This window comes from Nipponia nippon, unplaced genomic scaffold (assembly GCF_047370975.1).
Source record: "Nipponia nippon isolate SJK-2023a ecotype South Korea unplaced genomic scaffold, ASM4737097v1 scaffold_4, whole genome shotgun sequence".
Taxonomy (NCBI): domain Eukaryota; kingdom Metazoa; phylum Chordata; class Aves; order Pelecaniformes; family Threskiornithidae; genus Nipponia; species Nipponia nippon.
The window spans coordinates 39,535,966-39,552,549 of record NW_028262358.1 but is presented as its reverse complement, the minus strand read 5'-3'; the positions used below and the strand labels follow the sequence as shown (position 1 = coordinate 39,552,549).

General features: G+C 44.1%; 1 protein-coding gene across 2 annotated transcripts in view; it reads left to right on the top strand.

The window, feature by feature from the left end:
- The first annotated feature begins 739 nt into the window (after nucleotides 1-739).
- DRC8 (dynein regulatory complex subunit 8) overlaps nucleotides 740-16,584 on the top strand; it is a 35,514-nt gene continuing 19,669 nt past the window's right edge. For both annotated transcript variants that reach the window (XR_015708470.1, XM_087775927.1), the window contains exon 1: nucleotides 740-887. Coding sequence is in view for 1 of the 2 variants with exons in the window: in XM_087775927.1 (XP_087632053.1) it covers nucleotides 860-887 (28 nt within the window). In the remaining variant the exon portion in view is untranslated. The remainder of the gene's footprint in view (nucleotides 888-16,584) is intronic.

Below are 16,584 nucleotides of genomic sequence, written 5' to 3'. Positions count from 1 at the left end.
ATTTATCTTCTATGAATATAGGGTTGCATCTTGCTGGAATATTAATATTTATATTTTCTCTACTTTCACAGTTGTTTTAGAGTCAGAAGAACCAGGCATCGCAAGCATGTCTGCTAAAACACACAGCTAAATTTAAACTGCACAGTTTTATTTAATATCGCTAAGACAGAATATTTTAGCTGTTTCAGAGCGATGGTATTTAGAATAAATGTTCTTTCACTTTCTAAAGCTCGGATACATGGAAATCTCTGCAATTGCTGGGAAAACTCTATTTTTAAGAGAAATGGAGGACACCGAAATGTCAGGTTTAAGGGGCTCGTTGGGAGCCCGGCGGCCCGGACAGCGGTGCGCGCTGGGGTGCAGCACCTGCCCCACCTCACAGGCCAGATGCGGCTTGCGGTCAGGTTTTTCCTCTCTCTAGCCCCAGCGGGACCAACACCCTACACCCCTGCGTGGGGTGGCGCGGGGCCCCGGGGCCTGGGGAGCAGGCCGGGGCTGGGCCTTTGCACTGGGATCCAAGTTTTGGGCTTGACCGATATTTTGGGGCGGCCGCGGCCGGGGCTCCTTGCCCGGTGCAGTACTCGAGGCCGACGCACAGAGCCTCCACCAAACTACTGCCATCGCCTCTCACTGGCTTTCTGCGTTAGCAGGCCGCGAAGGCCGCGAGGGAAGAGCTTTCCAGGGCGGAGGGAAGGGGGCTGCGTCCCTCAGCCCGGCCCGGCCCGCTGGGCAGCCGCCAGCAGCCGGCCTCGCCGCGCCCGGTGGCGGGGAGCCGCGGCGGCGGCGAGAAGCGGCGGCGGCGGGAGGAGAAGGCCCGGCCAGGCCCGCGTCGCCATGGCGACGGCGCAGGGCTGCTGCCATGGCGGAGAAGGAGGGGAGAGGCGAGGGTAAGGCCGGGGCCGGGGCCGGGGCCGGGGCCTCCAGCCCCGCGGGCTGTGCGGGAGGGCTGGCGGGCGGGACGGGCCGCCGCCAGGCGCCGGGCGAGTGGGGCCCGCCCCACCCCGGCCTCCGGCGGCGGGAGAGGCGGCGGCGGGCGGGGTCTGCCCTTCCCGGGGCTGGTGCCAGGATGGCAGACGGACACACACCGAGAGACAGAGGCATATATATGTGTCTGTGTGTGTGCACGTATGCGTGTATGTATGTATATATGGCTGCATGCACACTTACATATTTGCACACACCCTTAAATACACCCGCTGCCTGCCCCATCCCATTCAAGGTGGCCACACCACTGCCCCCTCCTGCCTCAGGGCAAGGGGCTTCTCCCCAGCCCTCCCCGTCGCGGGGATGCCACCAGCCGCCCGCCGCGATGCCACCCGTGGGCGACGGCCACGGGTGCCGGCAGCCTTAGGGCTGTGTTACTGCCGCGCAGGGTCCACCCGGAGTTGATGGCAGCGGGGCCGACCACCTCCTCACGGCGTGGGGTGGCTTCCAGGGCAGCCGGGGCGGCTGAACCAGCTGCTGGAGCCAGCTGGTCATCGCCCCTTGCAGTCATTTCTGCATGCATCGGGCTCTCTCTGCCAGGAAAAAGTAATCTGTGCTGCTGATAGCACCATGGCTTATTTTTAGAGGCAAGCGTGTTCTACTTTAGGGAGCGTTGCCAGAAAATATATTTTACAGCCTAAAGGTAATTCCTCCTGCAAGGATATTCAAGTATCGTTTCAAGGAAAACGTACTTTCTGTAAAGCTCACAGTATTGTGACTTGTAAAATCCATTCTTTCCATAAGTAAACTCGTGTGTGTTGTAATAGTTTGCAAATTCTGAACATTGTATTTGAAGTAACCTAAATAATGGATTAGTTCGTATTATTTAGGAAAAACTCAATATATTCTGTAGAAAAGTCCTGTATAAATAGTTGCTGTGGATGGTGCTGAATGAGTAATTTGATTTTGGTAGAAGTATTTCTAGCATGCACTTTGCAGCATAGATATCTTGCGGAAATTAAGAAAAAAGACTGAAGTAGCTTTAGTGAGGACTGTTCTAACAGTATTATTACTTTTATATTGTTTTTCATTTTTGTTTAGTCTTGTGAAAGCATATTTTTTGCATCTTTCCAGTTTTGCAAATGAAGCTGAAGCACAGTGCTGGCAGAGGTGGATAGAGATGATAGGATAACAGCCTAGAAGTCTGCTGAACCATCTGAGAAGAGGGAATCTGGTGTTCTGGCAGGATAACAGTAATATCGGGAAGTTCTGGCTCCATGCATTTTGGGCACCCATATGTACGATATTGAGATTTTGCACCATTTTGTCAATCCACAGGCAGAAACTCTTGGAGAAGGAAGGTCATGGGGTTTTGATTGCTTAATTAATGGCTTTTAATGTGCCAGGGGAAGTTTAGGTTGGATATTAGGAAAAACTTCTTCCCCGAAAGGGTAGTCAAGCATTGGAACAGGCTGCCCAGGGAAGTGGTTGAGTCTCCATCCCTGGAGGTATTTAAAAAATGGGTAGACGTGGTGCTCGAGGACATGGTTTAGTGGTGAACTTGGCAGTGCTAGGTTAACGGTTGGACTCAATGATCTTAAGGGTCTTTTCCAACCTTAACGATTCTATGATTCTATGATACTTTGTAAGAAGTTTAATTACTGTATTACTGAAGACAGACTCTCTTGGTTTTGGGTTTTTTTTTTTACACTTGATGTTTTTTTAACATCCCGTAAAACACTATTCCAAATAGAGTATCAGATGTCATCCTCTAGAGCAAAATTGTGCTGTCATCCTAAACGACCTTGACCATAAACCTGGCCCTACCAGGCTTCCCGATGGATCATGGAAAGCGACATACTGGACTTTGGTTTCCTATCTGTAGATTGAGGACAATAATCTGTATCACACGGAGAAGGCATCTGACTTACCTTCTGTCACTCATGAGAATCATAGTCTCTTTTTAGGCAGACCGGTTGCTTATTGCCCTATAAAGGTGTCTCATTATTACAACGCGGTTGAGGTAAGCTAACAGTCAGCGTCTCATTAAACTGCCGAAGCAATCCCATAAGAATAAGTCGCTTACGCCCATTTCAGAGTTGCTATTAGACTTCTTGCAGATAACATTTAAAGGGTTAATTAGGATTCCCCAATTCCGGATTCACGCATCAATCATACTTTCTTCTGACAAGCATTCCACATCCATGCAAACTGCACAACTTTTGCTTTATTATGCTTCAAACGGGACCATAACATTAGTTGTATTGTCAAATAATTAGTCTTTAGGGTATTATTCTCAGTTCTTTGTAGAACTGTAGTTCCACCAGCTTTCATGGTAAAGGTTTCCCTTAGGTCCTATTATTTTAAAGTTTTGTCTTCTTCAAAGTTAAAATGCCTGCTTAAACGTTTTACAGATGTACATGATGTGCACAAGGAAAAATGGTGGAAGGTCAAATCCTGCAACCTCTTGTACATCATGTTACTCACACGAATATTACTCTCTAACATGCAATTCTTGTGAATAAAATCTTGTATGTGCATAAGTGTTAATGGGATCATGCCCATACTATCTGTAGCTAGATGTTTTATGTATGAATTTATATCCCTACATTTGTGCTTTCAACACTGTTTAATATTTTTTTCTTCATGCCCATCTGATTACACTAGACTGTTTGCTTAATCTTTCTCTTCTGTTTATTTGTCCACATCTTCCCTCCTATCCTTCTGTTTCTTTCCCTTTTTCTGTTACTTAATTCAGTCTGTCTGTTCTTCCATTTGCTCTCAGATACTTTCTTTGTAATTTGACATAACATGTCAGATTTTCTAAGTTTTAATATCTCTGATCTCAATACTGATGTTCCTAGAACCTGAAAGCAAAATGTCAGACCGGTAGTGCCTGAAGTAGAACTAGACAGAAGACAAGACATATTTTTCTCCAGCTGGGATTTAAGAAATCACATGGAAGTACATAAAGGAGAGAACTCTCAGTGTTCCTATATCATTATGGTAATGTTATGTAATTGGTCAATATTAGAGTTTTTCTAAGACCATATTCTTTGTGCCAGTTAGCACATATTTAAAATGCAATTAATAAGTCATAGATTTTAATCCAAAAGGAAGTATATTAAATAGTCTGAGCTCCTGTTTCACCCACTTATGCCCGTATGAAACCGAATAACTAGTTCTGGATAACAGATGTCCTCCAGAAAGATACCTGATTCTGATGCAAAGACCTACAGAGATGGAGAATAACCATTCTGTGATGATGGTTTTCTCTGGTAAATGATCAGTAGTTGTTCTGGGTAGTCTGAGTTACAGCTGCAATATGTAATCAGGCCTCACAGATCCTCTTTCCCACTTATGAAACAGTCATGTGGAGGTTGTTAGTGGAGATGGGAAAGAGTTTTCACCCCAATTTTAGTGCCTTATGTAAATACAGTAACTGTGTTCACTCATACATATATATCTGCTCTTTAACTGCCCTGGTATGCCACCTGGCATGCTCGTGAAATCAGAGATTTACTGGAGTTTACATTTGGTAAGAACTAGGTACCTATCCCATTCAACTACTATCTTCTTGCAAAGAAGCAGAGTTGCCCGTACTTCACCTTAATGCCGAATCCTCTTGTGTCTGGAGGTAGGATCTAAACCTTCCCTCTCCATGTCACCTGGCTCTGCCTGGATTCTGTATCGCTAGAGATACTGAAAATGTGCTCTCGCTGCTCATTCTGTTTTAGTAAAGTTGCAAGTCCAAGCTTAGAGAGCCTAGTAGCTGCCACGAGCACTGTAGGCAGTCGTAACCATTAATTCTGCTCAGAGCACACTTAATTAACATGAGAGTTTCAAACCTGACACAGAAAAGTGCTTAAGCTGTGTATGGCTTTGGGGAATCCTGCTGAATGGGATAATATGATGCACATGATGCTTAAGCACATGAGTACATTTAAGGGTCTTGCTATACTGAGGATTTTAAAATGTATTTCTGAGGATTTCACAAATAGGCATCAGCATTTGAAAGGTACAAAAGCTATGGGTTAAACACAATAAACCTTCAGACTAAAGTAGTCCATCAGACAAATTATCTCTAATTTAAAAAGTGGCAGTGTTTCATTTATGGAAAAAAATACAAAATTAGTATGAGTTGTTAAAATAAGTAACTTTCATGGGGCTCAAGCAAGCGATATTTCAGCTCTAGAAGAAAATCTGAATATATGAGATCACTTAGGAAATCAGTATGCAGTTTTATCACAGTGGAATTTACAGATGAACACTATGAATATTTTTATATCCTCTTGTTGACATTGCTGTGAGAAATTACACGAGGAGAAAAATTTATAGCTTTTATTAGACTGTAATGCAGTTTAACATACACCTTGATATCAGAGTTATGTTTTAATATTTGTACTTATTTGAGAGTGAAACAAAAAATAAATTATGTCCATCTCCCATGGACAAACACAGGCTGTAGATTCAATCCTCTTGGCTATACTCGTGCAGTAAAAGTTGATCTCAAACGGATGTAGAACAGGTAATTGCAGATTGACAGGTTTCTTGTTTCCATGGTGCATAAAACGGCAGAAGTTTTCCAGTTTGGCTCTACTTCTAGCTGACTTACTGAATAGAAAATTGGCTGGTGCTCAGAAAGACTTTAAACTTTTTTGTCTTTTAAACAATGCCAACCAGCAGATACGCAGTGCTGACAGGGAGCTCGAGAACTCCCACAAATTATCTTTCCAACAATAGTTAACATGTTATTAAGAATTTCCATGTCTACATACTAATTATTCTGAGATCTGAGGGGCTGGGGTTTTTTTGCAATTTAGGAGTACCTTTATTTTGTGTGAACAGATACCCCTTTGTTGCTGTTGGCAATAGAATGTGGCGGGCTAAAGGCTGTGGAAGGGAAACGGTCTTTCGGGTAGCAGAGGTCTGACGTGAACCTGTTGTCAAATGCGCTCAGTGTTCAGCCCCCGGCGGGCAGGTGGCCGTGCGGACAGGGGTGCTGGTCACCCCAGCGCTGTGCCCCGGCCAAATCCTGCCGTGGGGTCCGGCTGCCACTGCTGCTGTTTCTGCCATGGGGGTGTGGTTGAGGTGGGGGGCAGAAGCTGAACGTACCTCCTCCATGTCCTGTCAGGTATCCTGAGGGGAGAAGTAGCTGCGGCTGCGATGTCCCAGCCCAGCCTGTGCGGAGGCGGGCCTGGTGCCCGGCGTGGCAGAGGTGGCAGGGTGGGCACGGGACAGTCAGAGACGGGGCTGGGGGTGCTGCAGAAGGTGGCCAGAGAGGCAGGGAGCTCCCTGCGCAGAGCTCACAGGTACCCGGTGCGGGGGTAAAAGCTGTTGGCGTGGTAAGGGGCAGGAGGTCCCAAAACCTGCCTCTGGCCCCCACAGCTTTTGAGGTTGCATCACGTGCTACCTTGCAGGTCTCGGGAGATATTTTTATAAATGGTCTTCAATTGTAAATATCCATCTTTAAGAAAATACAGACTCCAAACTTTTTGGAAATGTGACATCCTTACTGTTCAATGTTACGTAGGTGTGGGTAGTATGTGAAAGCCCCATGAATGTAAGGCTGGAAGGGATTTCCTTGAGTCCGGCCCGGGGCTGTGTACAACCATAACTTTCAAAAGCTTACCGAGCTCCATCTCAAAAATGGTAGGGATTATTGTGTCGCTGGTGTAAGGTCACAGGAGGTTCTGGACTGTTACTGCTGATGGTCAGATTGAAAATGAGACATGAATTCTGAAATTCATCTGTGAACAGCTTGTATCCTTTTTTTCCCTGTTTGCCAACTTTCTCCTTTAGCTCAGCCTGCCTCAAACGGTTATAGAAATAAGTCTTATTCCCCATTGATGATAAATGTAAATGTCTTAAATTTGTCAGCTGAAATGCTATTCAAATTCAGAATATTACTCTTAGGCAAACAAAAAGACAACTGGAGGTTCGTATTCATTCACGGTATGTAAAGAAAGTGATTTATCCCTGCAAGTGATACTTTCAAGACAGCTCCTTAAACAAGCAGCCCAGCAAACCCCTGTAATCCCTTGCCATTTTGTTTCATTGTAGCAGTCTTCCTTTGCCTGGTCAAAGCCCTCACTCCAGAGTAGTGCTGATAGAATTGCAACCACTCTAGAAACTGTATTTTTTTAACCCATTTGAGACCCTATCAGGCAAATTGAAGGGCTTGTGATATATTACATAATAACAGCGTGTATTAAAAGTCATACTTAAAGTCCCTCGTTCTCCCATTATGTTATAGACAATTACTGTTCTTTCAAAAGAAGAAAGTTTAAAAACTGCTGTATTCTAGCAGCGCTACTGTGGCGCTGTAGTTAAACTTTATAATGGCTTATGTTTAAAATAAATTAATTCTCAGAGCACTAATATCCACCTGATTCCGGTCCCTGGTTCCTGACCACTTGAGCAATCAGTGTGCAGAGGCATTTAGTAGGCATATTCAATTTATGAGATGTTTGGTGCTGCCACACATGCAATCAGATGTACGTGCACGCCGCTGGTGACAAGTTATAGAGTGCCCTGTTGAGGCCATCCCACGTCACTGGCAGAGTGAGCTGCCGCTGTGGAGCACACAGCAGCGTGCGCGTGACTGCATTTTGGTGGAGCTTGGTGTGGTGCATGTGTGTTGTAGGCTGTGGGTGTCCGAGTTGTCCTCTGTGGCTCTGCCATCTGCTTCTGAGGCCAGCACTGTGGAGACCCCAGGAAAAACGGACACAAATGCCTTCTGCGACCATACAGCATAGCATTAGCAGTATGGGTTGTGTTCTGCTGGTGTCGCAGCCTATGTAAGCTCTTACTTTGAAGCAGCAGCTGGAGGTATAGTAAGTCTCTCAGCATCACCAGGAGAGCTATATATCCTCGCAGGGCAGTTTGCTGTTGGTGGTGAGAGAGAATATAACCATGGGCTAGACATAACTCTTTCATTATATCCCAGGTGTGGCTGAGATGAAAGATATGGAACAAATTGCAACAGTGGAGATTACTGTTTTTGCCAGCTTTGAGCTGCAACAGGAGTGTTGACTGGTACAACTGCCAGAGTTGGGATTTCAGGGATGTGCAAGACATCCCTAATGGAGATTTATGCTGAGCTTATCTCCCCCTTATGAAACGGGAGACTGCATACAGTCAGTACTGACTTTAAAAAAGTGTCACAATTATTTTTTGCAGGCTAACAAACATCAAGCACTGGCATTTCTTTCACGTCACTATAAGAAGGATAACATCGTGACTTTCCTGAAGAGAAGTACAAGATATTAATTGTATATTATCTGTGAACCACAGGCATCCAGGAGGCAATCCAGATCTATGCATAGTTGGACTTCCTTGCCTTCTTTGGATGACTGGAGGCATATCTCCACATCCTCTGCTCGGAAGAGACCTTTATATAAAAAGGAAAGGATTTTTCCCCATCATTCTGCAAGTTAGTGTGACAAAGCTTGTTTTATGGCCCTCGGTGTCAGTTGCATGCAATGGCAAGTATTTGACAGCTTGTCTGTGGACACCAGCTAGCAGGAGAGCTTTGCTGTCAGAGCTGGACCTGTGCAAATGATTAGGGTGAGTGATATTACTCACAGCTTGCTGCTTTCGCTCATGAAGCTCCAGGCTTCGTGAAGTCAGACTCGGCCACCACTTGAGTAGCTGCAAAATGATGATGTGCCTGGCTGGCTGAAATACAGGTCATAATTGAGACCTGTTAGGTCCGATTCAGATACATGCTTCTTCCTGAGAGTTGTTATTGCGTGCTGCTCCCAAAGTAATCATCTCCAACAGTTGTGAGGCCTGTGGAACTAAAGCAGCGTGGCTATGGCCAACGGCTTGGGAAGACAGGCAGGACCAAATCCTGAGAGCCATAGTTGAACATTTTGTGCTGTGTCCTGATAGTTGCTCTAAAAATGTTACAGCTACTCCTGACATAAAATGTTTGACAGCTTATCAAATGAAAATGCCTGTCCTTATGATCCAGGGCTCAATAGCTTTTTCTGTCCTGTAAGGTCACTGTAACTGTTGCAGCTCAGAGTCCTGAGGCCCATCTCATCCACCCCTTCCCTCCAAGAAGTGCAAAAAGGCAAAACAGGTTTGAGGGAAAAAAAATGTTTCAACACATGACCAAATATTAGATTAAAAAAAAAAAGAAACTGGCTTTTCTACAAGGACTCTGCAACAACAAATGCACAAAGTGTGGGCAAACAGACTTGTGTGAAAGCTGGGAAGAAAGAAACTGGTATGGTCAGGGTGGGTGCTGTTGTATTTTGAAAGATGCTTAGGTGGACTTCCAAGCGTTTCCGCTGTAAGTAGTGATGACTCTAGATTCTTTCAAGCTCTAAGAGATTATCCCTACTTTTTATCTGAAGTTTGGGCATACACGGGGCATACCCTGCACACATTCCTTCTGGTTCTCAGTGCTGTGTATTCTCCAGAGGATACAGGCAATAAGCTGTACATTACTGTTCACAGCATGACCCTGCACTATTTAATACGGGGGTGACGGTGGGTTAGGATACAAGGAGTAAGGCGCTTAAGAAGGTCAGGTCAGGGCATTAGCTCTCACTGTTGACTGTTTCAGAGCTCAGAGGGACTTTGTACTCAGGGTGATAAAAATCTGTAAGCTGTAGCTATAAGGAAAGGTGCAAGACAGAGCTGTGACCTCGCACAGCAGGGTGCTTATCACTGGGCGCTAACTGCAGTACCCTCAACAGACAGGGGGTCAGTGGGGGGTGGCAGGAGGAGCTCAGGGCTGTGGCTAGGTGGAGCTGCACCCTGTCCTTAGAGCAGCAGCAGAACAGTAAGCTGGAGCTGGAGGAGAGCTGGGTGCCAAGTATTTGCTCGTGCACTTCCCTGCTACTTACAGGTAGTAATCCTCCCGCACAGTATCATCCTGGCTGGTCCAAACAGAGCAGAAAACCTGCCTATGGTGCTGCGTACGTGGGAATCCAACTTGGATTGTCATTTCCTGATGGAAGGGCTTCTGCCGACTGCCACCAGCAAGGCAGGGGATGACAGCCTCCACTGAACCATTTTTCTTGCAGATGTAAAAGGAATGCTATAGCATGGCTTAGAAATTACTCACTAGAAAATGTCAGAATGTCTTGCAATTTTAACCTCAATTAGGCCAACTTGTGGTTTTCTTTTCTGACTTATTTTTTTCTGGGCGTGCTGCTAGGTCCAGAACAGTTCATCAGCAAGAGAATATAGTGCTGTAGCCAAGTCCTGGCCCGAGCCTGCACACCTGCATTTCCAAGGCCTGGACTAGCCCATCTCGGCTAGGTGCTGCTATGGGCCACTGCCTGGACTTGTGGTGGATCAGGAATCCCTGCCAGAGTCTGTCTCGTCTTAATTGCTTTGACCTGGAATGTGAAGCATGCTACATCCCAGATGCATGGTCATACCAACCAGCCAGCCGCTGAACCTCCATTTCTCCTCTTTGGCAGACGCAGACCAAATCACAAATTCATTTTGTACAGTGAAAGCAGGAAGAACTCCTTCCATACCATCCCACCAAAAAAAAAAATTGAAAAATTCATCAGTCATCAAACCTCAGCTAGTGCAGAAGTTTGAGAAAATTGAGCTCCAGCTGAGTATAGCTAGGTAGTATTCTTTGATCATTTCCTAGGACTGTAGGCCTCTCTGCTGATGCTTATGAAGACTGGTGCTTCAGTATATATAGATATATATGTAGATATAGCATATCTGCGCAGATGGTGTACAGTAAAAACATCAGGGCATATTTTCTTGAGCCTTTCCTGAGATGCCTGAAATGCTGTCACTGACATGGATTAATACGTACCGTGTTGCATCACTCAGACTAACTGCCCACAGGGAATGGAGTTTTTCCCTAGCAAACCATATGATTGTGGCATCCTTCCCCCATGTATTCCAGGATTGTGTATACTTAGCTTGCTCTCACCAACAACCTGCTCAGGAACTCTTTGAACAGCAAGGAGGAAGGATTTTCTGGCTGGTAGGGCAAGGGAGAGACTAATCACCCCCTCCCTTTTCCTGAAAAATAAGTCTCATCACCTGGAGCTGGATCTAGACTGCCAAGGACACCGTCACACGTGGCACCTGAAGAGACGTGAAGATTATGATGATGAAAGCTCAAAGCTGGGAAAGGAGATTCAGCAGAGCAAAGGGGTGCTATCCCAGAGGGAGCAGTGCTCCAGGGCAAAGCGAGCAGAGTCGGCTGACGGTGTCAGCCACCTCTGCCTGTGTGCATTTCTGTGTAAGGAGCTCAGCCAGGTAACAGGAAAGGCAGAGTCGTAGCCCTTACCACATCCTCAGCATGTGCTGCGGCTTTTTTTCAATGGCAGCAGACTTCGGTATGCCTTCCCCACCAGCAAACCCACCACATGTCTAGCCCTGAAGAGCACTTGGTGGAGTTTTACAGGCTGTAAGAAGCACTGTATGACATTAGCAGGATTCCCACTGGGACCCAGTCCCACTCAGCCACTCCTAACATTTAACATTCCCTGCCCCTCTTCCCTTCACTTGCAAGTTCTGCTTGGTTATAAATAGTTCCAGTAAGTTTAGAGTACGTTTGCTTTGCATTTTATATGTAGGAAGTACTAATGCCTTTTATTTCTTTGACATACAAATTGCCAACCTCCTTTCTGGGGATCTCCAGAAAGAACTGGGTGGAACCAGGGAAATTAATGTCTCTGTTCTGGAAGCCTGGGCACAGGGAGGCTGTCGGGGTTGTAGTATAGGACGCAATGCAGAAAGTAGTGCTTTATTGGTCCCCTCCAACATATGGACAATTTTGTGTTACAGTAAGCATCTGTCAAGGATTTTGCAGAGGCAGCAAGGGTATCCCTCGTAATTTGCCCTTCTCCGTTCCCGTAGGCAAATGCATTATCGGCAGCAAGCCCAGGCAGTGGCTGTAGTTCCACTGAGGCTTCACGCTGACATACGTTGCCATCTGCATCCCCTGGCTTTAAGAAATACAGTGCAAGCTCTGGACAGAGCAAGCAAACAGGATCCTGGTAAGGATGTGGGAGTCAGGTTTAACGCAGCAGCTGCTCAGGCTGTTATATCATTATGAATCAGGGCAGACAGGTATGAGTTATCAAGTACTGAGGGTACAGACTGATCTCTGTGGACTGGTGTGGGAGCTGTTTGCCCAGCACAGACCAGGCAAAATAATAGCATCTTGCAAGAGCAACCAGAAGTGACAGCATTAAAATGGGTTTGATGACCTACAGGAATGTGTATCACGAGGGAAAGCAGTATTTTTTCCATTGATGAAGAACCGTATTTGATCCAGAAGGGAGGGCAGTAGACAAGACTGATGATGACTCCAACATCTCTGGGGAGAGGGAACTGAGACAAGAACTTTGTGAATTGTGGATATTCCCTTTCAAATCAATGACACTTTAATACAAACTGTGTTATGGAAGCAGTGTGAACTATGGATTTAAGCACCTTTGGATATACTAGGTGATGAAAACCATCTTCTATGAAAGCCATCAATTATTTATGACTTCTTTTCCGACTTGACGTGGCATCCTCCATGGCCTGTTTTGTTCTGTGTTATAGTGTCAGTTAGATTAAGAATTTTATGAGCAGCTAGAAGCTTGACTGCTTATCAAGGCAGCAATAGTTTCTGTACTTACTTTGTTTCTCAGCAGTTGAATTAGTTTGTTAATTGCCCCATTAGTTTTGTTAGTTTTGGTTCCCACATGTATTAAAACATCTGAATCTATGGTAGCTTAGAATGCCATGGCATTTAAAATACCATCTACTGAACAATCAAAACCTAGGATAATATTCAGGATATCTTGTTTCATCAGGTAAAGTTCCTGGCAACTTGTAGCTCCATTAGTTGCTGCCAGCTGTCTATCACAAACTGGATATAATTTGCATATTGGTATATTGTTGCATTTTTCAACTTTGAGGTTGAAATGCACAGTTGTTATATCATTTTTTTAAAGTTTGTAATGAATTTGTCAACTTCTAACTGAAATAACCGAAGTATTTCCATTGTGGTTGATCTGAACTCTTTTTTATTACTAGCATCATCCTATAAAATAATCTCCTTTCCATAGCCAAAGCTGGAGTCAAGATAGTGCTTAATTTTTTACATCACTTTATTATATATTTTGTCCATGTTACAACTGCTGTATGTAAAGGAGACAAAAAGGAAAAATTGTGTTTAATATTTTTGTGTCAGAATTTGAAGTAGCTTTTGCAGTTAACTTCGCCACAGCCTTCGTCAAATTGACAGCCTGTATTTTATTATCAGATATCAAATTAATTACCTGATTTTTCTAAAACCTTACTGGCTGCTGGTGGTTTTGTTCTCATGGTTATTTGCACCACGTGCCATGGGGCTGTGCAAAGATTGTTCTGATTGCTCTACTCCGAGAGCTCCCTTCTGTGTATCTATTTTTAAATATAGTCCCTTTATTTTTATTCACTATTAGTAAGGTAGTTACTGTGATGGAAACAACCAGGTGACTTTTCAGCTCTCACATGTACTACTGTTAGGAAAAGAGGTAGGACAATAGGGTGAGGTTATGCTCTTAGCCCAAGGTTGCTTGCATACGTGATGATGAGTGTAGGGCTTTGGTTTTGTTGATTCACACTGATGATGGGGTTTGTTTGTTTATCTAGATACCACATGGTGTATGCTGCGACAAACATAAACAATAGGGAGCAATGACGTGGCTAGTTCTCAACAATGCTGAAAAACAGGAAAGAAAAAGCTTTTGCTGTTCTTGAGACTTCATTTTTGCTTCTTTGAGAATGCTTGAAAGTGACCTCTGCAGAAACCAGTTAAGCTTTTTTATCTTCTACAGGAAACAGACTAAAATTCAGATTGCCAAAGTATCATCTGTGATAGCATGGGATGCTTCTCATCCAGGCGAGAAAGCATTATCCCTTTCCTGAGTCTGCAGGCCATAGCTTCGATCCCCAAATTGGAGTAGGTACCACTGCCAGTGAAGACCTCAGCCTGATCATTTCTTGGGAGCTGCTGTATACCAAATTTAATGAAGCTGCATCTTTTATCTCTTCATTCAATCTGACTGGCTAAACTCAGGTGCCACATTTCCCATGGGTGCCATCAATACTTTGTGTCAACCTGTTTTCTTCAGATTGCAGTTCAGGAACGGGTTTATCCCTTCTTTGGAGCAATCAAGCTGCTTTATAAACCTCTTGTTTTTCTTCAAAATCTGCTTGATTTGTCCTTCCAGAATGAAGACTCTTCAATGAGCACAGATCTTAAATTATTTCATTACGTATCACAAGACACAAAGAAATAACTTTGCATATTCTGCAAGCTTAGAGCTTAATCATATTGTTCCTTTCTTTTCTGGTATCTAATATATTAATATCATACATGCTATAGGAGGTACAGAGTAGAGAAGAAAATATTTCTCTTGCCTCAATATTTTTAGAGCACGGCATACAATTACTGTTTCAGTATATTAGGCTGACTGTACATTAAGCTTCCTCTGGAATTAAGGTTACTAGAATAAATCTAATGTATGCCTTTTCTTCTGCAGAGCAGAAAGGTCTTGCCAATAAGTCAGATTCAAATGGCCTCAAGGTTGTTTTCTCCCTGTGTTCCTCTTCCTCAGTAATTTCCTTAAAATAGAATAGTTAAATGTTGTAAGGTTTTCATCTTTGGGGTGGGGCAAGATTTCTGAATTATTTTTAAGTCAGTCAAGCTCCCCATACTTAACATGAAGGCAACACAAACATTTGTGGCAGAATAATTTAGGGAGTTATATACTTTGCTTTGGAGTTAGGAAAGAGAAGCAGTAGCACGGGAACACCTTACGCTGATATCATCACCAAGAATTCATCTTATGACGCCATGCTGGCTTTCCCTTTTTGTTCTGGAAACACAATGTCTTGATAAAACTGATGAGCTTATTTGAGGGTGTTTGAGATTTCACCTGTGCTGGTGATGCTGAGTATTGTGACTGCTTTCTGATATCTTGACCTAGGTGACGGTCCAGTTAACACTTGCTTAAAAGCCTGATTAGATCTCATAAGAGCTAATTGATAACCTCCTCAGAGTTGCAATTGTGAAGTCTCTTATTATTTTTTTGCTTCTTATTTAAGCAAATATACATTGTACATTTCTTCTCACTAGAACTACAGTTAGATTTTTTTTTTGTTTCCAATTCTTATGCCCTTATTTCCATTAGTGGATTTGTGAAGGACGTTGGAAGAGGTCAGATGAAACAGAGGCTGCAAGCATCAAAGACAAATCTCTTTTGCTTTTTAGTTCCTCTTTCATCCTTTTGCCCTGTACACCTAGATAATAAATTGGGAATCGTCCTTAAAGGGAACGTGGTACTGGTTTCACATCCTCAGGAATAGCACCAGTCTCCCTTCTTACTGGGGAGCTGTTCCTGCATCTTGACACATTTCTAGGATTTTAACTCCATATTAAAGCTGTAAGGAGTAACATCTGTTTAGGTATTTCTGCTTGTTGGCCAAACCTTATTTTTGACCATGCAGTAGATTCAGTTTTTAAGCAGGGACTTCATACTTACTTTTTTGTACCTTTTCCACCTCCGGCTGGCTCAGATATTCCCCATAGCTCAACCACCTTCTCACCTCTCCTTTTTGATTGGCATTGTATGGCAAGACAGAGAGTGTTACTTGTGATTTTTGGGATGATGGGAATAGCTAGGATTTGCAAAGGATGGTCATAAGGGCCTTATGGAAGAGTGCTGGAGCAGTGTGGGGAGGGTGGTGAAATATCATAGCTTGGATCCATGACCAGAAAGAGAAGGTTCACTGAAGTCGAGTGGAGATTGCAAGGGGGCTTTAAGACTCACATTTTCTCACGTGGCTGCCTGCACAGTCATGTCCCCTCTCGTGTCCATTGCCTTCTTAAAAATGTTCCTTTTTCTTCATGGCAGTCTTTGCATCCCATTCCCAGGTTTTCAACTGACAGGCCCAAGGTTGCTGCCTACTTTTTTTTAGTTGAAATAATGGCTAGTGGGAAGGAGAAGACATGGTGCTGGAGTATGTAGCCACTGGTACAATTCTGTACTTCCTGCTGATAAGCCCTGGTTAGTGGATGGGGAGATCTGCAAAAGAGCTGTTGATAACAACACTTTTAAATAACACCAGGACAACAACATGCAAACGACTCCAAAACTGTCTGCCACTGAGTTGGGGTTACTCAGTTATGTCCCCTGTCCTTTCAGACTCACTAGTTCAGCAGGGCAGCCCCGTGTGAGAAAGTGTTCCTGTCACCAGAGGCCTCAGGGGTTTCCTCACAGCTGCTTGTAACCATAACATAGTACCATGAAGAGAGGATGGAGTAATTAATGAGGTATCCACATGCATATAGGAGTTTAAATATAAAATTGACTATATTTATTAAAAAAATACCTAGATTAATCTTTATAAAGATTAATGTTTCAGGTGTGTTGAGCAGTAGCGCTAAGTACTAAAATCAAGTCCACTGGAGCTTCTACAAATCAGCCCTTAATTTTACTCTTTACATAGCAGGAAAAGAGTTTCAGAGTACCACATTGTGTAAATAGGTTCATCAGGCTGCGTTGGGACTAAATCTGTTCCTGTGAGCAGCAGACAGATGCTGCTCCCCAGCATTTTAGGTGGTTGTTTAATGTTGGCCTACCTGTTTTTTCCTGCGCATAATTTCTCTTCAGAGAAAGGAAG